The sequence below is a fragment of the Lottia gigantea genome (assembly GCF_000327385.1).
Source record: "Lottia gigantea unplaced genomic scaffold LOTGIsca_3, whole genome shotgun sequence".
Lineage (NCBI taxonomy): Eukaryota > Metazoa > Mollusca > Gastropoda > Lottiidae > Lottia > Lottia gigantea.
In genome coordinates this window covers 582,743-606,126 of record NW_008708986.1, presented here as the reverse complement: position 1 = coordinate 606,126, position 23,384 = coordinate 582,743, and the positions used below count along the sequence as shown (strand labels likewise).

General features: G+C 31.1%; 2 protein-coding genes across 2 annotated transcripts; one reads left to right on the top strand and one right to left on the bottom strand.

The window, feature by feature from the left end:
* Positions 1-1,428: 1,428 nt before the first annotated feature.
* On the top strand, positions 1,429-7,237 carry LOTGIDRAFT_228500 (hypothetical protein). Its single transcript, XM_009057075.1, has 6 exons — positions 1,429-1,576; positions 2,603-3,031; positions 3,606-3,782; positions 5,756-5,917; positions 6,385-6,520; positions 6,900-7,237. Coding segments are annotated over exons 2-6 (702 nt in total). The 5' UTR covers positions 1,429-1,576; positions 2,603-2,806; the 3' UTR covers positions 6,902-7,237.
* A 2,692-nt stretch (positions 7,238-9,929) lies between these two features.
* On the bottom strand, positions 9,930-20,215 carry LOTGIDRAFT_228499 (hypothetical protein; the record flags this gene model as incomplete). The annotated part of the gene is made up of 10 exons (XM_009057074.1): positions 9,930-10,605; positions 10,831-10,928; positions 11,169-11,387; positions 11,670-11,743; positions 12,916-13,021; positions 13,239-13,294; positions 13,507-13,728; positions 13,876-13,957; positions 14,236-14,483; positions 19,696-20,215. The coding sequence occupies 10 exons, from the start codon at positions 20,213-20,215 to the stop codon at positions 9,930-9,932; spliced, it is 2,301 nt and encodes a 766-aa protein (XP_009055322.1).
* Positions 20,216-23,384: the final 3,169 nt, after the last annotated feature.

Below are 23,384 nucleotides of genomic sequence, written 5' to 3'. Positions count from 1 at the left end.
CAAAATATTGTAAATTAAATTTTATTATCTATATCATGTTAAATTGTTTAATATTTTTTATGTCTTTTTCTTTGTGATAAGATATGTTGTTTATTTATTCTGTGTTATTAGGTTGTGAAGTTGTTGTTTCTTTCTAAATGATTTTATTAATTTAGATAAACACTGAACTTTATTTACTTTCAATACTAATGTGTAATGGCATTCCTTTATAAGATCTTTAACATTTCATATGGTTATCATTCCAATAAAATCCATTCCAGTACAAAAATACCAAAAACAACCTACCTTTCAGTTCTCAGAAAAAAAAATATAGAGATATATGAACTCTATAGTTACTAAGCCTACTCAATTTGACAGGAATTATTTCACATAGGTTAATAAACTTTCTAAGTTCTAATATTAAATATACATGGTGCAGTATACATTTTGGTTGAATCTTTATTATACTTATACAATATCAATATATATTAAATCTATTACAGAATTATATTTATATCATGGGGTCGGATATTTGTTTCATTTTTTGTGTGTTTGTTGTTATTGTTTTTTTTTTATGTTTTGAGTACAGTACTACAATTAGTACAAAGATGTAAATTGATATCACTTTACTTATTATACATATTCATATATTATTATAAATATTAGAGTTTGTTGTCATAATAAAGGGAGAAATTTTATTTTGCCTGTTTTCTGAAATCTGAAGCATAGACATGTATACATACATGTTTAGACCAATAATTAAAAATTTTACTTGTTTACTTTACTTGGGCCTTATATGTCTTACAAGACTTCAACAATGCCAAAAATTACTTACACAACCTCTCGCATATGTAGAGACCAAGTAATTATGAAATGAATTTAGTTTGACATCCTACTTTTCTGCACTATTAGGCTATACACTTGAAACCTCAAATCTTATATGTTAACCTATTGAACCCGAAGACATTTTTAATTAAAGCTTGGGATTGAAAATATCATTTTGAAAATTTATGACAGAAAAAAGAAATCAAAACTGAACTCACTATGTCGAAGAGTTAACATATTCGTGCATATAAGGATTCAACACCGAATTTCGTCAAAACTAAAAAACAGAAAGAAAAATGTTTATGTCTTAGATGTTTATAAAATAATTAAAATTGGTTAGTTTCGATTTTCTTTAGGAATCCCTCACTTTGACGCATATTTCATGAGTAACCAACGCGACAATGGCTGCTAAAAAAAGCAGTGACTGACAAAATAAGATAAGTAAAATAGGCTAATAGTGATTTATTGCTAAAAGTCATTGAAACAACACAAGAATATGGCCCACATTGTGTTCCATAGAATTTTTCTGCTGACATGGAATTCGCTAGTTTATCACGTGACTTCGTTCACTGGAATATATTCTAGCAGACGACACTTGGAATTCCATGATCAGAACGAGTTTGGAAGAATGAAGGAGATCGAGTAACTCACGCCACACCATCCAGGGCCGAGTTTCACCGCCATGTCATTCGACCCGACCAGATCTAACGAAGAATCAACAACCAATTCCGATTAGAGATGAAATCCGGCCGATAAAAAATTGCAATATTTGGTAATAACTGAAATCCGCCATTTTGTATGTGTTACAAATAAATAATTAATAAATCTGACGTGGCATTGAAACAACAAGAAAAATTCTGCAGGTTGATTTCGTAGAGTTAACCCATGTTTATCAATACAAGCAAATGTGGAGGTCACGCATGTGAATTATTAATCATTTCCGGAGATGCACGAAAAATGAATGTATGACCGGTCGGACCATTACCGTGTCGGACCATTACTGGTTCGGACCTAAAAAAAAATGTTTATAACCAACTCGGACCAATGATATTTTTCTCACTACCGACTCGGACCAAGGTTTTTTTTCTCACTACCGACTCGGCCCACTAGACTTGGACCAATACCTTAGTGACTCGAAGTAATATTTACGACGGACTCGGATCACATTTTTTATAAATTTGGACCAATACCTTACCGACTCAGACCACTTTTGTAAACAAATTGAAAGTAAAATGGTAAGGACAACTCTCACTAGGACTCAGAACAATGTTAAAAGACAATGCATATGGCGGCCATTATAATAACCGTGTTTTATATATATTAAACTTTATTTTCAAAAAAATATATTAGACTCATTCACACTCTTTTGAGAGAGTTTGGTGGCCCTGAAAAGGGCCGTTTAGATGTCCCTGAAAAGGGCCGTTTAATTACTTTACTTAACTTTGAACTGTTGAATACAAATCGTCTAACCCTTTAACTAATCTCATTGAACAATTCACATCAAAGTGATAATTAATACCTAATGATTGGTTGAGTATTGTTAATTAAGACTTGGTCCGATTAAAATAAAAAATAGTGGGCCGAATCGGTATATGTCCGACACAGTAACGATCCGAGTTGGTAGTGTAATGAGTGGGTCGAAACGGTAACGGTTAGCACGAAATTAGACTACTTGACTGTAGTGATTTTGAAATTCATTTCTGACCAATTCGGACCGTTGTTTATATTGCGTACATCCTGGACCATAGCTTTATATATTAAAACTTATAATTATATGTATTAATTGCCTACATAATAGGCAAAGGCAATGCAAGAAAGTCCAAGCAATGTAGAATTTCCCGCCAAGTAATCAAGGGGACATCACTCTAAAATCATCTGAATGCAACGCTCGTGACTGGTCATGTGATAGAAGCAAAGCAAAACAAAACTGGTGAACAGGAAGCCGGCTTAAACGAAAGAGTTAAGATTTGGCCAGTTACTAGTAAGGTGTATATGAAATAGAATGGGAAATTTGAAAATCAAGATAGTTCTAGCATGTCTGTGTATTTTTACACTAGCCACTGCTGACATTTTGAAATATCTTCCGAAAGATGAATTGAAAAAGATAGATGATGCTATTGGTATCAATGGAGATATATCTGGATTTCTGAAATCTTTATTGAACCCGTCCCGTTTTAAGAAAGTTGATGCTCACCCTCCCAAAGAGAGCGTTATATATTCAGGAAAGGTAAGATATTGACATTGTAGTGTACAGTCTTAATTGAATTTTTACAATCATTTTCGTATGAATTGAAATATCATTTACAAAATACTACTCAAAATATTAATTGTAAAAATGATTTTATAGAGGAGAATTTTCAGTCCAAAAGTGGGACATTTTCACGTGAATTTCCTGGGAGGGAAGTTTGTCTATTTCAAATGTAAAATCACTGGACCTTATATTTCTATGAACCTGAAGTCCTAGCAGAAAAATGCCTAAAACCGGATTAAAATTCAGATACCGGGTACCATAGTTCATAGGTACAAAATACTACTCAAAATATTAATTGTAAAAATGATTTTATAGAGGAGAATTTTCAGTCCAAAAGTGGGACATTTTCACGTGAATTTCCTGGGAGGGAAGTTTGTCTATTTCAAATGTAAAATCACTGAACCTTATATTTCTATGAACCTTAAGTCCTAGCAGAAAAATGCCTAAAACCGGATTAAAATTCAGATACCATAGTTCATAGGTAAAGAATCAGTTTACACTCATATTCATAGTGTTTTATTTGATGCTAATTTACTTAACCTTTTTACAGATAAGGACGAGTTTTGGACAGGTTGGCCATTTCTCCCTAAAGAATTGTGGTGATAAATCAAAGGAGGTCTTTTCCTTGACATATCTGAGTATTACTCCAGATCCTTTGGTTTTTCCTGGTCAACTGACTGTTAGTTTCACAGGAACTGCTCACAAGAATATTCAATCACCTGTCAATGTAAGTTATATATTTCATAATAGGATTGTCTACCCTACATAAGATAAATCGGATTAGTAATATATATTCATACATTCTGGTATCCATTTTATTTATAAACTCATTAATCATTGAAAATTTAATAAAAATAATGACAAGGATGACTTTAAGCATCATATTTTTATACGCCCACATCTCTCTATGTGAACGTATATTGTCTGAACCCCTGTCTGTCCGTCCGTCAACATTTGCTTGTAAACGCTCTAAAAACTAGATTTTTTGATGGAATCAAATGAAATTCGGTATGTGTATACATATTCATAAAACGAAGATCAAATTCGAATTTGAGCTAGAAGCAGAGTTATTGCCCTTGCCCCAAAATCTTGAATATTTACCATCCACATGCCGTGGTGGGCGTATATGGCTGTGGTCCACTCATCTTTTACATTGTCATCAATTTATTGAAAATTGTATGTAATCTTGTTAACATGTAGGAACTATTTTAACTAAAACAATGTGAAAGATTGTCTAAATCTTCCTTATCATTAAAGGGCGTTAATCTATGATAAATTTAACAATATTCTTTCACAGAGTTAAAGAATTATAGTATTTTTTAGTGTTTAATATGTATAGCATGTCTTGATTTGTTTTGTCATATGATATCATTGGATGTCTTTACACATAAAGTTTAATTTAATCATAAATTTGTAGAAAATTGTAGGATATCCTGTTGATTAGAAGGAACTATTTAAAGTGAATCTAAGTCTAATTCTTCCTTAAAATCATATCTTATTAATCTATGATAAATTTTGCTAATTATGATGGGCGGCAACAGCAGTTTTAACCCTGATCATATTCAAATGTAAATTAAGTGAGATTGACCATTTAGATGGGTCACTGCATGCTAATTATCAATTTGTTTTTGCATTATTTAATCTCTTTTTCCATAAATTAGGCATAGTTGCCAACTCCTTTTAACATTCTTTTTCATGAGATTTGAACGATATTTAGAAGCAGAAAGCAAATGTAACAAAAACACAAGGGAATATATTATGGTCTAACACACTACTCTAATAAAAAAGTATAATATACTTATTATAGTACTTATTATGCATATTACATATTTTTTTATTGTACTTAAAGGGGTAACAGCAGTTTTAATATCACTGCGCATCATTAATTCTATTTAGACATTTTATTTTGACAAATTTCATTTCTTTGATCATAAAAGGGGTATAGATGCCAACAATCTATTTCATTTCATTGAAAAGAGTATAGTCATTTACATATTTGCTTTGCTTTTTATGCTTTTCAACATTGAAATTCCATATCAAATCACCCTGCAATTCATCAAAAACACACTGTCCTAGTTTGGACAAGCATCACTTCCAAGTTCTTAACATTTTCAAATAAAGTTATAAGTAATATTAGAATGATATCATTGGTAATAAATAATTATATAATGTAATTCATCTCTATTGGTCAGTTCAGCAGATATTCAAATGAACATGTCTCTTTAAACATTATGGTAATTGATCCCTAGATATGTTGTATGAAAGGTCAATTAGAGAAGAGATGAGGTCATGAGTATACTTTGCTAAAATTTCTCATGTGTATAAGGTACAATTCAGAGATTGACATGTAATTAATATAAGGAAATATTTAAAACTTTCCCCTAGTTCTAGTATTTATTTAAGTTATTCAAGTTACTCAAGTCATTTTCCGGTTTTGCAATATGCATGTGTAAATATCATGTAACAATATAGTGTTTGATTCAAATAATTTATTCATCTATTCAAAGCCCCATTTTTGTTGGAGATTAAACCCTAAAAAGACTACTTAATAACAAAATTCCAAAAGGTAAATATATGTATATACATGAATATGAATTGTGAAATGTCTTGAGTATAGACAAATATAAATATCAATTAAAAAGTCCAATATTGCCAGATAATACATATAAACATCTATAAGACATATTTTTCCACTTTCAGGCAAATGTGACACTGAAGAACTCTAAAACTGGTGTATATCCATGTGTAGCTAATATTGGCTCCTGTGATTATAATGATTTATGTGCCATGTTAGAGCTGATCCAAGTGTGTCCCCCACCTCTTACATCTGCTGGTATCCCCTGTAAATGTCCCATTAATGAAGTAAGTTTGTATATCCTATTAAATCCTGTCAGAAGTGATAATATTGGTTAAGATTTTTTTCGTATTATAGCTACCTCATGACCCATTTTAGGATGTGTAAAGATTAACAGTTTAAGTATCAGTGTTGGCCAGAAATAATATTTTATATTGCCTTACTTGCTGGGATTTGACAACAGCATAACAGCATTCTTTTATAGCAAATTCCTTAAAGTTATATTAACAAGAAAATCCAGATGCAATATGACTGGATTAGCAGCTACAGTCCATATATTACTTCATTTGTTTGAACGTCCTGGACAAGTACGCTAGTTATGTCTCAGACTTTTTCATCAACAACATTTAAAGTTGTTTAGCTTGGAATCATTTTATATATATTTACTTTATATGTTTACTTTTAGAAAATGAACCTTGACATGTGATATTTGTCAACATCATTAATTATGGTCTAATTATGGAATGTTTTTTAGGGTAACTATAAATTAAAAGAGGCTTCCTTTGATGTTGAAGCAGTAGTATTACCACCTGGCGATTATATGGCTCAAGCAAATATGACTTCTGGAACTGATTTGATTGGTTGCTATCAAGTTTATGTCTCTTTTGCATGTAAGTATTCTTTAAAAAATCCTCAATTAATAATGACCCAGAAGGTCAAGACTAAGTAACTATTCTCTCTATATGGAAGATGACGCAGCAATAAAAAAAAATCGCATTTACAACTTACAATTAGCTGAAGATGCTGTTATTTTTATATAGTGTTTAAAAGATGGAATTTGGCTTAATAATGTGTTTGTTAATACAACAACAGCCAAGGATAGTTTGTTGAACCCAGTATTTGATGCATTCAATATTTTAGTGATCATGATAAAGATTTCATCAGAACATGGATTTGCAGATAAATTTTCATTTCATTGAGATGGAAAATTGGTTGTTATCAGAATTTTGGAAGTTTCATATCTTTATATTTTGTCTATTTATTTTTCAGAATATTTCGTCCAGTGCTCAAATACATTCCTAAACAGGGTTAGACGTGTTCACTAACATCATCATATTCAATTACAAACGAACATTAAATAATTTTTATAAATTGCACTCTAGTTGTAATTTTTTTGTTGTAAATAATCAGGACATTTACCTTGGAATTCAATATATTTCAATTTTTGCTTTAATTTCTACCCTTTCTCATATTTTTCTTGAAACATTTGCTTTTCTTTTCAATCTTGATCTTGATGCAACATGCTTCCCTCCTTTACATTTACTATATTTTTAGATGTTTGTGCATTTTGTAATAAAATACTCCAATAAATTTAATTGCTTATGTTTCATGACTAGTGTAGTGGGACTGAGTTTTGCATAGCAAATGAGTTGGAAATATGACTCTTGCATGCAAATTCATTATTCTGTGTGGACTTAAGCTTAAGCTTAATGGTACCCTAAGATTCTGCGAATTAGTTTCTTTGTTCATAGGACAATCAATAAGGCAACTGACCAAGGCCTGGTGCTCAACAATATGTGTAATAATGAATATGAATTTATTGAGAAAAACACAAGAAATGTGCTGCCTGTAGGTCTACAATAGCTTTGACCTATTATGCTTGACAATCCTTATTTTCTGTAAAGGGGAAATATACTTAAAACAAATAAATAGTTCTCCAAGTGCAACATAAAATCAGTGCATTCTAGCAACAATATTTAGATTTGTTTAAGAGTTATTCCCCCTTAGTCTCCCACTACATTTAGCACTAATGAAAGATGACAAGACCACAAAAATGATTATAGTTGTGAGGTCACAAATCTTGATGTGGTAAAATAATTTTCCTAGGAATCGTTATCTTATCTCTTTGGCAGACAATTTAGTTGAGGAACTATTACTTTTGCTTTCTATTCTGGTATGTAAATTAGTTAAGTAAAGACAATATTTGCAGTTTCATGGATGAACCTTTATAAATTTACAAGAGTCGTATCATGTCATAAGATGGTAAGAACATGCACATCTATGCCTATGCTCTCGGGAAATATTTTACCAAATCAAATTTTGCTGCCAATACACAACAAGATATATATACAATTTAACATGTTCAATAACAAAATGTAAATCTACTAACACAATCATATATCACAAAACGTTATTGTGGAAATACAGTACAGATAATATATATATGTGTATCATACAATTCTCACTAATTTATAAATAATTTCATTTTAAAATAACACTTTTATTCATCATATAAACATATCTAATACTAAAGCCAATGTGATAGTCTGTCGGTATTAAGACCAGTCCATTGCCAAGTCAACTGAGTTTGACTTTATCCAACCTTGTTGATTTCAAGCTCACAAGTTCCCGCTTAGATATGTTCATATGATAAAAATTTTAAAAATAAATATTCAAAAACAAAACATTGTCATACAACCGAAATCATTTTACAATATAACATTAATCAAACATAATAAATGCTCATTTTATTCATTAACAAACAGATTACCATTTCATTCACCTGTGGTATATCTTTACTATTTTAAATTACTATTTCGTATTGTTTTTATTTTCTATAACAAAAAGATACAAAATTGTGATCTAATTAAGCTGTACAATTTACCAAATTCTGAATTTGTCATTTAAAAGTTTCCTTTGTTATTACTGCTGGAACATAGAATTCGGTCAAGTTGAATGAAATAACTTTACTAATTCAATTCAATCAAATAGCATACAAGACTATGAAATACAAATAATTTTGAAAGATTGAAATCTGAAGGTAGGAAAACTGTTTAGTTGATAGTGGGCCATTATTTTCCTAGTGATAGGAATAAAAATCAGATTGAACATAGGCTTAGCAAAACTTCTTCAAGTCTCAATTAGTCTTTATGATATGCAACACAAAACAAATAACCAAAATGATATGTTATCAAAAAATCTAAAATGAGGGCAGTTTGAACAAAAGGACATGATGATTGAAAATATTTGAGAATTTACAAAATGATGTTACAAAATGAAATTCCAAAATTTATATAAAACTTTATAAATTGATGAGACAATTTAAACCGAAAGAGAAAGCAAACAGCAAAAATTAGCTGCATACAAATTATTATTTAATTGAGACAAACTTAGATGCTGCCTCAAAAATAATTACAAGCCCAAAGTCATTCTCTGTGTATTTCTAAGCCTTCTTTATTCTTGTCTTTAGACAGGTTCATAATATAGGGTACTTTCTTCTAAACGAAGTTGCTCTTATTTTCCTTACAGAGCACAATACAGATACAAGATGAAGTTTTCATCGAAAAGTGACATTTATATAAACAAAACTTAAAAAGTAATCTCAATGCAATTAAAAATAGGGTGTTTTTCCTCATTTCAAGTAGCGTTGCATTTGCCTCACCATGTCAAGACTATAGCATATATTGTTACAAGACAATTATATAGATGAAGACCGAAAAAGAAATAATCCACACAAAATCTCTTTAATTTTGCAGCTTTGTCAGTCAATTTCCTCAAAACAATTCAAAATCATTTCCTATTCAGCTTGGAACATCCTGATTTTCAATGGAGACAGGCCACGCAATGTATAATTAGGAGAAGAATTTCCATTTGCGATTGCCAAGAGGCTACAAAATGTGACTCCTACTCCAAGTCAACTACTAAACACTGAATAATTTAAGATTAGTATTTACAATATGCTTTATACCGGTAATATACCCACTCTATAGTTCAGAGTCAGAATATGCTATTTTCTGTCTTTCTCCAATACTGGCAGTCGAAACATAATACTCATATATAGTCTTGTCATCACTGGTGGTCAAACACAATCCAAATTAATTCACCTGTTGGTTTGACTATAACAATTACACTACACTAAAATAGTCCACTAGTTTTAGAATTAAAAGGGTATATTGCCACATTTTCAAAACAAAAGCATCGCTAGCTACTTGCACAATTATAATATAGATAATGGATTTCTGAGAATTTCTAAGTATAACTGAGAATGATTTAAGTTTGCAGACATCACTAAAGTATATTTTACACGTCTGTTTCCAATTCTAATTTCCCCACCACTTCATCATCTCCATTTTGTTTTTGTTTCATTGGACTGTCAAAGACTTCTGAGTCAGAAATATAGGCAGCAGAATCTGAATTATTGGAGACCATAGAGTCCTCAAGAGCAGCAACACCAAGTTCATTTAGTGAGACAGAGACAGAAAGATCCAAATCAGTTGCATCAGAAGGCGGTATATCCACTGGCACCTGGCTGCCTTCTGACTCCAAGGATGTTGACATTGGTGATCCATTTGGAATTTTACTTGGAGACAGGTGATGTGGACTTGTTGAAGTCGAACTCTTTTTTTCCAAAACGAAAGTTTGTGAACGACGATTGAGTTTCCTTTCCAATGATTCGTCAGTTTGTGATTTGCGGTCACCATTAGATTTACGTGATCGTCTAGGTGATGGTTGGTCCCCATTTCCATTATCGAAAGGAGATTTAGCTTTTCTTCTCAGATCAGGAGAACTACATTCACTTCCTGGTGGAGAACGACTTATCTGACGTTTAAATAAACTCTCCTGACTGGTGGTCATGATTTCTGGTGAAGCAGCCATTTTGTACATGAGCTCTTCATAATCCATAGATAAACGTTTATTGGCCTTCGATTCCTTAGCGTATTTACTCATCAATATCTGAACCTTATCATGAAGTTGTCTGAAATCGAAAATTTTGTACAAATGACTCATGTTCTTGTTTCAAGTACTTAGGCAGTGTTTATTCAGTGAAAGGTCATAGAGAGTGTAATTAGTGAAATGTTTGATAGCTTGATTGCATCACTAGAACGGTTTGAGCTCCTCTGACATACATGACTAACAAGAAAGACTACAAAACCCAACAGGATCTCAAGCCTATTTTTCAAAAAATTGTTTTTCTACTTACTTTTCATGTCCACTCTTCAAGTTAACTATTGCATCAAGGTTTTCAATTTTCTGTTGAAGGGAAATAATCTTCTCTCTAGCTATGGGTAATTCATCAAGCTGCAATAATAATATATACATTTTAATCATATGTCTTAATATGTTATTTTTAATATCATGGTTTCCTTTGAAGAGTTTAAACTGTTGGAATTATGGTATGTAACTAATGTTAGTTGGAAATAGGAAGGTATTTTCTCAGGCCTGTGAATATAATCCTCCAGTGATCCTTGCATTGTATGATTTTGGATTCTGCTATTTAGATGTGATAAGGCATATAAGGTAACATAGTTTGAGTCATACCTGTTTTTCTAAATCCATCTTTTGTTTTCGAAGTTTGAGAATTTCTTCATTTCTCATCTCAACTACAGCTTTCAGACTGTCAACTTCTTCAGGGAGGTGTTTATAGGGTGCTAGAGCCATCTGTACTCGAACATCTGTATCACGTAGCAATGCATCTTCACTTTGTTTCGCCCGATATTTTAATTCTTCACATTCTCCTCTTAAGCATTCAACTTTCTCCTGTTAAAAAATGAAATCAGTATTTTAGGATTCATAAAAGACAATTTTTGAAAACAATTCAAATTTTTGTAACACTTTGTTTGTTTAAAAGATGTCAGCAGTTTTAAGAAGAAATTCAAGCAATATAATCTTTTAAAATGTGAAATTGAAAATGTGTTGATACATGTAATTAACCAGCAGGAATCAAAAATGCACTAATGTTGACACTGAACGGGGCAGAGTTTGGAAGCTTTTAGAGATACAACTATACTGTATAGAAACAGTATTAAAAAGCTTACTAACCCCAAGTGTACATTTGATATATTCAAAACTTTTGTTGATATCATCCAACTTATTACGATGTTGACGATGTAATTCTGAAATTAGAAAATATATCTATACTTGCTTGCTATATCAATACATATCATTCTGAGTATGGTCAAATCTATATCAAATTAAAGCGTGTGTTCAGACATTCCACTCAAACAACCCTGATTTTCCTGATATTTGTCAAAAAAATAATAACTGAAATAAATTTTTCTCACATTATATAATAAGCCATTTATATTCAACAAACTGTCCTCAAAATCAGAATGAGTCTGCACAATGAATCCTAATGGAAACAAATAATATCAACAAGCTTTCTTAGGTTACACAAGATACTTTGAGCTGATCCAAACCTGCACTCACAAATTAATTTTTAAAAGTATACATTTTGTTTACAACAGTTATTCACCTTTCACATTATCCAATATATTCCATAAACAACTAGACTTAGTAGTTTCCATTTTTAAAATTTCAGTCACAATATATCATACAGAAATGTTAATTATCTTGCTAAATTATTTACTGTCTGGAGTACAGTGCTAATTGTCCATATACAATGAAGCAAACGTTAAGTTGTCATCTACCATCCACAAGACACAATCAATAGAAATTTCATTTCATCGAGTACATCAATCCATGTTGATTTTAAATCATTTATCACCACACTTATCTCAAAATTTTGCAAAATCCATAAACTGAACTTCATTTTTGTCCACTATTTGTATTCTTTATGATTAAGTCTGGTGATTTGCGACTATATTGACATACATATTATGTACTTGGTTAGTAGAGGAGAAGTCTTTAACAAACAGAATGAAACCCTTGAGTGACAATAGAACACCCTGGTGTAACCCTGGTTCACACTGGTCTCAATCAGATCATGTTTCTATGTCACATTTTGTAAGAATTCACAAATTATTTCAAAATTAATAAAACCAGCAAGAGTCCATTCACAGTAGTCCACCAAATTAAAGACCATTTTACATACATTGTTTCCAAAAACAATTTAAGGAATTCTTTGAATTTTTTTTAGCCAATTTGAACACATTAAAATATCCAAATAATCCAGCATGTAATGTATTAAATGAATTGGCAGAGGTGATAAGAAAGGGTTCTATAGAGAAACTGGCCTTGGTTACAAAAAAAGTACAACTGGTCTTACACATACAGAAAATTAACAGACAGATGGCTACAAATCTTGATAAAAACAATAAAATCTAACCTTCCATTTGTCTATCATGTTTGTTTCTGAGTTCCTGAATGTCTTCAAGATGTTTAACTTTCAGCATATCTTCTCTGCTCTGGGACTCGAACTTTTGATCCGAAAGCTAAAGAGATAATTTCATTGTTGAATCAGATTATAAATGACATTTTATTTCAATATTGTCGCTGTGTCTTGATAAAATCTCTCAATTAGCACACTGCGTTTTACTGCCATTCTTGGACAGCACACTCAAGAAAATTTTAGTTGATTTTATTTGAATCTGTTCAATGATTTAAGAAAATAATTTCTTCATCACACATTTTGAATACCAAAATACAAACCTCTCTTTCGCTTTGTACTTTCATAAAATGGTGCATCTTTTCATGACTGTCTCTCACTGAAAATGGAACAATATTTAATTTCATTTTTACTCTTTGAGAGTAAATAACACTTTAAGAGTCAAAAATTATCAGTAAGTGACATTGTACTTTTCTGTTAAAGGTATCAAGCTTATATGGCCATCATACCTCTTTCAATTTTAAAGATGGCCAGATGGAACTCTTTACCTACCAAATTTTGATTTCAAAATGACAAACATCCAAATCTTACTTTTTGCTGTTGAAGCTGTATGGTTCTTCTCTAATTTTTCAGTTTCTTCTTTCAGTTTTTTTTCATGTTGTTCTTTCAGTTCTTTGACTGCTGTTTCATGGGCCTCTGTAGCTGCCACCATGTCTGATTTTAATTTGGTAATTTCTGCCAAACTTTCTTCCTGTTGTTTTGTTATTTCTGATAGTTTCTCCTCTAAGTCTCTTTTAACTTTTTGAAGCTCGGCTAATAAAAAAATCAAAAAATTATTTTAAACAACGGAAAATTCAGGGATATAGAATGAGAACATTAAAGGTTTTTTTTTTAAACAAAACCTTATAGTTATATGAGTGATATGAATAATAATCAAGTAATATACATAAAGATATTTACCAATTTGTTCCTGAGCTTGTTTTTGCAATTCTTGAGCCTGAGCAAGATCAGTTTTAACTTTTGGACAGGAAAAGGCATCAAGCTGAAAATATTCAGTTTATGTCAGCATTAAGTGCAACATGTAAATATTGCATGAATTCTGAGAAACCATTCCTTTCATAATAGAGTCTTGACACAGAGACAAAAAATAGCAAAATTTCACAAACAAAAAGGACATCCACCTTCCAAAGCTTCTGACACCAAACCAATTTAGAGAGATTCACATTTGAATTTGCTATTCAAAACATATATATTATTTTAGTGTTTTAGTTGGCAGACAAACTTGCAGAAAATTCACAACAATTAAGAATAGCATCTTACCTCCTCTGTAAGGTATCTAATAAGACAAGCCAGAGCATCTAAAGCTTTCTCTGTTGATTTCAACTCAATCTTCACGAGATTCAGCTCTTTAGTTCTGGTCTCACATAATGATTCCAATCTAGTAACTTCCTGCGAGCGATTGGATTTAATAGAATTAGAAACAATATCTGGTTGTTGTGAGGATGAAGATTTCCCATATCCACTACTTCTTGTTGGAGTGGAGTTCAGAGCTCGGTTACGATTCTGATCTGAAATTATAAACAAATTGACTTTGATATTATGTAAATTTAAGCACCATCAAATTCACATTCAAATTTCAAAATAAAAACATGGCTAGATAAGTTTAGGTAGAGACATAGGGGTAGTTTAGGTGTAAAGTTTACCACTTGTCAGTATACAGAATTTCTGGTTTGAAATGTTCATGGATGTGTGCAAATTTTGAACGATTAACATCCTTATCATTATGATTGAAGGGATTATGTAAACTGTTTAAAACATGGCATTCAGGAGAGGCATAGCATTATATTTGACAATTGTTTCACTTCATAGATGATATTACAAGCTTGAAAGTTATAGCAGTTTATTAAACTACGCAGCAAATTAATTGGTTAGTCAAATATGAAACAGCTGAAAATAAAGTTATCATTGGTTAGTTGATTAGCAAACACAAATTCAAAACAGTTATTCAAAACATGGTGATAAAATCATGCATTACATATTCATATACATTAATTAATTAATAAAAATTTCTATTGTTGACAATATAACATGCAATCATTTTATCACAACTAGATACATATCAAATAAAATATTTCTTTATGTGTTCTTCATTCAGTTGTTATTACTTGGTATGTAAATTCATCATTATTTACTGGTATCGCTATGAGTTTAAATCATATACATGTATGGAAAAATATAGGTATATGATTTTTATCATAATTCAAAACTATTCTCTTTTAATTACTTATTTTTTCAAGAGAAACTTTCCGATATAGATCATCTGACCAGACGAACTACATAGGAAAAATGATGGAACTTTTATGATCACTTTCAGGACTTGTAAAATTCAAAAGTATTAAAATAAATATTAATGACATAAAATAGTATCATTCTCAAGCCACACCTTGAAATGATATACTTGTATATTTATATTTCTATAACATCCCATGGTAATTATCATTGAGACAATCTGAGTTCCAACAGTTGCAGGAATTCTTGGTAATGTTCCATCATAAATATCAAAATCACCATTATATTATTATTAGAGACCTATAGTGTAATGATAATAGTCTACCTAGATTGATTCATAGACAAATATCAACACACCTTTAATAGATAGATTCTTGACTCTAGAGCAAATTAATAACTATAAAGTGTTCAATGAGAGAACTTTTTGAAATTCCATGTCAACTCAGATGATAGAACACAGATTTTCATCCAACTTTAAGCATCTTGAAACAGCAGCAGAGAAATAAACATGTTACAAGAAAGCACCTTAGTCAGAAAGCAACAATATAACCTCAAAACTAACAAAAATATTAATTGTCAAGAGACTGTAACTTTCTCAGTATAATTAGTAATATATATTTAAATAACCTAAAATATTATCTAAACAAACCCTGCTTCAAACCTAAAATTATTAAGAAATTTGAGAACACCTTTAGCAATTAATCATCAGAAGATTTCTTTTATTTCAACAGGATAGAAATGCAATCATTGAAGCAACATGAGCTCTGTGGGAATTTTATATCGATCCCTGAATAACACTTAAATGATGCATACAAAAGCCTCCATTTACATTTGAACACTCAAATGTTCCTTATTAGAGTCAACAGGAAAACTAAGATGCAGAAGGTTTGTATTAACATATGTACCCTTGGAAAATTAGTAAAGCAAAATTTTACAGAATAGTAAACCAAAGATATGTAATTAAGGAACAATCAAGTTCGAATTAATTACATATATACTATATATCAGCCATGGGTCAGAACATCATATAATAATAGGTATTAAAATTTACTGCTTCAGATATTTCAATAGTAACTTATCTTATTACCAGCTGTATTTACAACATTTTACAAGATATAATATATCTTATACACAATAATTGAGCTATTTTTCTGAGTTACAAATTTATTTAGTGATAATCGAAATAACAAATATCTTTCAAGATAAAACTGATTGAACCAAATATCCTTAAAATAATATACCATTATCTTAATAAATAAAATTATTTTAAGATTATTATATTTATATGAAAAGAATGAATCAAGCAATTTCTATGTTAGAATACTTGATTTAAATGCTTCATCAAAAACACAAACGATTCAGTCACTAACAAATAATCTTTCTTGATAAAACATAAAATATAGTAGTACCCCTTATTCTTCAATAAGATGACCTTAATTGGAACCTAAGCAAATAATGATATTATTTAAATTGACAAATGATATTTGCAAAAATTGGTAGCTATATTTGTGTAAGAAGTCTCTATAAATCTTAATAGGTTTTTAAGGTTCTTAGACAACTCTACTTCATACCTTGAATTTTTAATAATATATTTATGATCTTATCATCATTAAAATTCTTTAACTTACTTCCTGTAGAGAGTATCTATTATGTATTATAATCTAATAACTGGTATAACCAACTTATCAAATATTTTCTTTATAACTAAACTTTCTGGAGTCAAAATAAACAGATCGCAATATAACTTTATAGAGTATAAGAATTGTAATAAATGTATACAGCAATATAAACATGCCATTAAGTTATGTTTTTCTAAAAGTTATGCTATGTCAACTCCAGTGTTCCTGAGCATGCCCAACATTGCCAGTCATACCAGTAGTGGGACTTTTCCAATAAGGAAAAGATCATTGCAATCCTGCAGTAAAAAGGTTTGTTAGGATCTTTGTTAAACATAGATCATTTAACATGTCTGGATATCACTTCGTGTTTATATCTAATAAGTGGTATTCAAATTGTTTGATATGGGAATTGGGAATGCATCAAAAGAGAGCACATGAACATAAAAACTCCAAAGAAAATAAACAGTCAACAGTAAAATGATATATGACATAAAACTCACTGAATCAAAACTATTTTAATTGAATCTATCGAAATGAAAAAGCTCACAATTTTCCTATTACAATGACATAAATACCGAAACATATATTTTTTTAAATTCACTTATAAAAATTCAAAAGATCAAACTTAACATAATATTTCATCAATTACATCTTACAGGTGTCACTGTCACTAGCTATGTATGAAATGTGCACCAGTAAACTCTATAATTGAGGTCTCAATGCTATGAAAAATCTAACAAGAAGTATGCTTTTATTTCACATAGGGCCAATTTTGAGATCCATTCCTGTTTTTGAGAAGTAGTGGAAAACAGACTCACCAATATCATGACAGTCCAAGTGAGCTACACCTGAATATTTTCCAAGACTTGATTGAATTAAAATATCAACATAAGACTTGTTTGACGCTCTGTACATCTTGTTCATGGTATATATGTACTGTTCTGGAAACTGAGGCTCACTATCAGAATCAATTTTGCACAGCTTTTTTGAATCAGAACAATATAAAGACTCAGTTACTCGCACAATTCAATTGTTCCTATTGTCCCTTTCAAAAGATGAAAAAAAAAGACATCTGCCTACCCAGAATGCCCCTGAGGGATAACGTAATGAATAACTGAACTCTAATTGTAACTGAAACTTCAAGGTCAGCAACTTCTATTCAAACATAAACAAAAATAATATTTACATTTTCTTTAATATCAAAACCCCACTTTTAGCTACAACCCTTAAAAACTAAAAGGCAACTCTTTGTGTATTTTACTATAGACTGCTAAACAAAATTCAACTTACAATTTGGGCTTTGAATGAGAGCAACTAACACATACTCCATTTTCCAGATACACAGAAACTTGATGAAAACATGAATGTACCTCAATGAGCACAGGTTTAAAAAAAAAAACAAGAATGGCTTGTCCCGTCTTATCAATATAAAGAAAGCAGTGTACCGTATAAAAGTACAATATTAGTATACTATGAAGTGTTTATAATACCGATATATTTACTATATCATCTTAAAGCTAGCCCCACGCTTTATCAATATTATCAACAAAGTGCTTTCTGATTTTTAATATAAAGTTTAACTACTGGTTGAAAGTCAAGAATGATGTTCTTCTTTCATAGAAAATTCAAAAACATCAGAACTATAGATAATATCATTTTTTTTTTTCAGCTTGAATCTTAAAAAATGCAATACTGGTCTAATATTTTTTTTCTTCAGTTTTCAAATTTCATTTGGGACAACTTCTTATATTTACCAGATAGCAAAGATATCAATCTTCTTACAGATCTAGAAGTAGCAAGTAGTCTATACCTGTTGTACCACAGTGTATGATTCACAGCTTCACCTGTTACCAATTTGTTTTTTTCCTTTCAAATCAAAACTGACAACGACTTCAAGTCTTAATGAATCTATAAATCAGATCTTAATTACCTCCCTTTCTCAAAATTCTACCTATACCTAACAAGCAAATTTTTCTACAACACTCCTTCTGAACTGAACCAGATATTTTATTTTGTCATTATCATACAAGAAATAGATTTACCTTAAACCAAAACCTTCTGAAGACTCTTTTGTTATTTTCTACCTAATGAATTGTGCCATTTCAATTGATTTAATAAAAGCTAAAGGCTGGTCTTTTAGTCTTTAAAAATATTATAGACAATACCATCTGTTTTCTATTGAATGTCATGTAGTATGCAATGAGGGAAATGTTGTCAGGTCAGTGACACCAATCATTTTCCAATATCAACTTTCAAGGAACCTCTTTAATGTGACTGCACTACACTGGATCTTAGCTCCTAGTCCAAGCATCATAAATGGAGCGTATACTCAAAGATCATTTATCAAATTATGAAAGGAAGTGACAGAGAGTGCTGAGAAAGTGAAAAGTCGGCTGACCTAAATGACCCATGTAATATATAAATAGTAAGAATCAGTAATTACTACTCATTCCTTGGCACCAAACCTATACCTATATCTTAGTTTGACAGAAATAGATGCCTCCATTATACCTATCGAGTTGTTGACAACAATGTATATGTGGGAGGAAACCAGACAATATTGTTCACTTTATCAGCAGGCATATTCTATATTTATCTCAACCTTATATTTAGAATTCTGTACACAACTGCCTAAGCAAAATGATATTCAATTCAAATACTTATCACAACACAGTAGCTATGAGAGCAAGTTAAACATACTAAGTAAATGGAGAGCCCCAAATATTAGAATCACACACAATATTAGAAAATAAAACAAAATACAAGGGCAATTCAGGAGTCTAGCAATGAAATCTATTATTGTTCTTGCATTAAGAGGGAGGATTCCATCCAAAACCACCAACTTTGAAATCATCTATGCAACCGAACTCACCTGCATCAGTTTCAAAACTCACAGATCTTTTAAAATCATTTTTCTTGATATCCGCTATCCTTGCTTCACATTTCACAGACTTTGATTCAGATTTTTCAATTTCCTCTTCCAATTTTTCCTCTTTTTCAGTTTTCAACTCCGGTTTTTCTTCCTTTCTCTGACTTTTTTCACTTATCAGTGATCTTCTTCGACTAGCATCACTTCCATAATCTGACTTCCTTCTTGATGAGAAATCAGATTTGTCTGTACTATATTCACTCTTTCTACGGCTTGTTATTTCAGTTCCAAAATCTGACTTTCTCCTACTGAAATCAGTCCTTCCACTTCCATAATCTGACGTTCCCAAACCATAGGTGGAATGTGATCTGTAAGCAGAAGTTCTGGCTAAGGAACTTGTTGAAGGACCACTGGAATAGGATGAATTATAAGTTGAAGAATAAGAGGAGTAAGCAGACGGCCGTGAACTTGTATAAGAAGAGCGATAGTTGCTGCTATATCCACTGTAACCTCCGTAACTCATCTTGAAATTTGATCACAAATTCAAAGATCATAAAAAAAACCCTGGAATGAAATTTTGTTCTGAACTGAAAATCCATTCACATTTCAAACTCTTCCAAAACTTCACAAGACAGGTTAGCTAAAAACAAGACTAGAGATATACTGATAATGTTTATTAACTTATCACTACCTATACCAACACTTGAAAATCACCATAAATTTCATTTTATCAGTATGCAAATAGAATGTTAAATATCTTCAATTCATATTAAAAATTCTTCTCCTATGGTGCAAATATTTTTCAATGATAAGCATGTTATTTGATTCTAACAAAATGATCAACCCTAGAAGTTGACTATATCATGATGAGAATATCCCAAAATTTGTGGTCAGAGTTTCACTTCACCAACAGCAACAACCAACACAACCAATTAATTTCACTTTGAGGATATTTTTTCGAAGTCATAAGGCATCCACTGTAACTGGTTCACAAAATCATTCAGGAAGAAAAATTACTTATCCAGAGAACTCCTCTGCAGAATCAATGTTGATGGTACAAAACGAAAGAAAGAAGCTTCAGTCTTTAGAGTCAAGAACAACAGTGATCAGTACTCAGCCCAGAAGATATGATCAGAACGGTATTTGTTTGATGTTTTGGTGCCAAGTTGGTTCTCATAAAAACAACCTGTATATGATCTAAAGACCAAAATCAACTCTATATAACTATTGTCTATCAGTACCGATTACATCTTTACTATATCATCTATAGTAGGTGGAGGTATAAACAGTCAGAAAGTTATATCATATTTATACCAGTTAATAAATTGGTACCATACCTTACTACTTATAGCTTGGAGATAAGTACCTGAGGCATATTTTTAATCAAGTTCATCTGCTTTAAACACAAATTTCATAACCTTGGAATCATCAAAGGTAATTTTCTTTCAAACCTCTTCATTACAGAATTTACTTAAAAACATAATTGATCCACAGATTGTGCCATGGGCAACAAAAAATCACAAAGACTTAAAGGAGTCAAGCTGACATCAACATCTCTAGTCAATCCATTTTGCATGAATATTTCTTGGCACCACTCTTCCAGAATTAGATGATTATAGCACTGCTATGCAATCAATCAGAGAAACAATGATTCTTCAGTCTTTAAAGAAACCAGTCAATTTCATAACCACTTCTCTACATCAACATGATAATGCTTCTTTCATTTCAATACCTGAAATTTTTCCAACCACTACGTCTATTTAATCTCTCTTCAAAAATAGATTTTAAAATCTGTTCTTTTCATGATGAAAAACATTGAATTAACTCCAACAACATTCTTGAGTTAGTATAAATAGACAAACGTCCTGAAAATTTGGCAGTCTTTCTATTATTGCTTCATTACATTGACAAATTTATCACTGAGAGAAAGTTTCTGTTGGTTTCCAGAAGTATTCAAACCATCTAAACAAGTTGGGATTGATCGTTAGACCCTACCACAATCAGATCCTTTGGCAAAACGTAATTAAGTGTACTTATTCCAGAATTTTAGAAATGTTATAGTTTTGCTAAGAACTCAGATATGTTCTGTACACAGTAGCAGTCTCTTCATTCAGTTTCTTTCCATATTTCACCAAGTGATATTTCACCTCCTTTTCCCAAGAGCATCAAGAGTGAAATGGCAAACCAATCCTGATCAAGAGGGCATTTAACACATTATATAAGAAATGTCTTACGACCACTTCTGACATTTCAGATTTTCCAAATGATTTGCTTGATATTAACGCACAATTAAATCTGAACAATTTACATAATCCCATAGATTAAGGGAGATTAACTAATCAGTCTGTATCAAATGCACCAGATGACTGTGTCAGAGTCTACTTTCTGGTTTGGTGAAAAATGACAGCCAAGTGGAAACATGTTAGGAACAATCCAGTTAATATATCTCAATATACTTAATAATACACAATTTGCAAAACTTCATTATTACATAAAGTTACAGCTCATTTTAACACATGAGCTTCTTAGCTTCCTATTGAACTCCAACCAGGAGGATAATCCACAAAATTACACACAATTATCCAAATTCAGTAGAGATTAAGAGAACAGATAATCTTAATCCTAATTTCTCCTTGATCAAAGTGACCTGGGGTATTTTAGGTCGTTCGACTCCAGGTTTGTATCAAATGATTCCAAATTAGTAAAGATGATGTCCATAATTCTTACTCGAAAAAAATGGGTTTATATTTCCAACAATTTAACAAAACTACATCCACACAGACTACAGTTAGCAAGAACAACCACCAAAATATGACTGCCAACTCCTATGACATCTGAAGCTTATGTCATTCTGATCTAGTCTACAATCAGATTACAACAACATGAACTACCAGTCTTTTTAAGTTGATATTTCTCTTCAAAACATTAGCGAATCAACAAGTGGTTGCAACATTATACTGAGCTTCCTTTCTCAGTGTAAATAATGATTGACTTGCAGTCAGATAAAATGGAATTCTGTCAAGGTGCCAAGACCTACCTATATTATACCTATGATTACTATACTCATATCATATAGCAAATTACTTCTACATACATCATAATATAAATATCAGATAGGTAAGGTTTATGATCTTATCAACTCTTTTGTATGTTATTGATAATGTCATCACAAGAATCATAATTTGATACACAAGAACATACCTGAAATATGTCTTAGCGGAAATTGGAAGCTTTTGAATTTTAGTATCTTCTCAAACTCAGAATATACAAGCTTCTACTTTCATAAAGTTTTAATTCTGAAAGTGCCCATTATCAAAAAGTAATCAGAAATGAAATGGTGTTTTACTTTTACTTTTCAAAATCTGTAACATCACATGTCAGAGAGCCATCAGATGCCATTGACTTTCTATTATAGAGAAAGAACCATTGTCTGTTATTTGAACCCTTAATTTCTAGATGATACTGAATGTGTAAATATGGAAGTTATTGGCTCAAGTGCTCATATAGTTCTTCCAGGAATGTAATATACATTCAGTTGGTACCAATTAAAATATATTTTGTCATGCTAGAACTATTTTATACTTGACTCAAATATCAACCTTCTCTCTAGTTCGATATATAGACAAAGCTTTATGGAACAACAATCACTGGTTAAAGTTTTATGCNNACGTTTCGACGTCGAAACGTTGCAT

Bases quoted from the DNA above. Each gene is read 5' to 3' on its own strand.
- LOTGIDRAFT_228500 (XM_009057075.1), top strand. From the start codon at position 2,807: ATGGGAAATTTGAAAATCAAGATAGTTCTAGCATGTCTGTGTATTTTT. The intron at 3,032-3,605 runs GTAAGATATTGA...ACCTTTTTACAG, and splicing joins GCGTTATATATTCAGGAAAG to ATAAGGACGAGTTTTGGACA. The intron at 3,783-5,755 runs GTAAGTTATATA...TTCCACTTTCAG, and splicing joins ATATTCAATCACCTGTCAAT to GCAAATGTGACACTGAAGAA.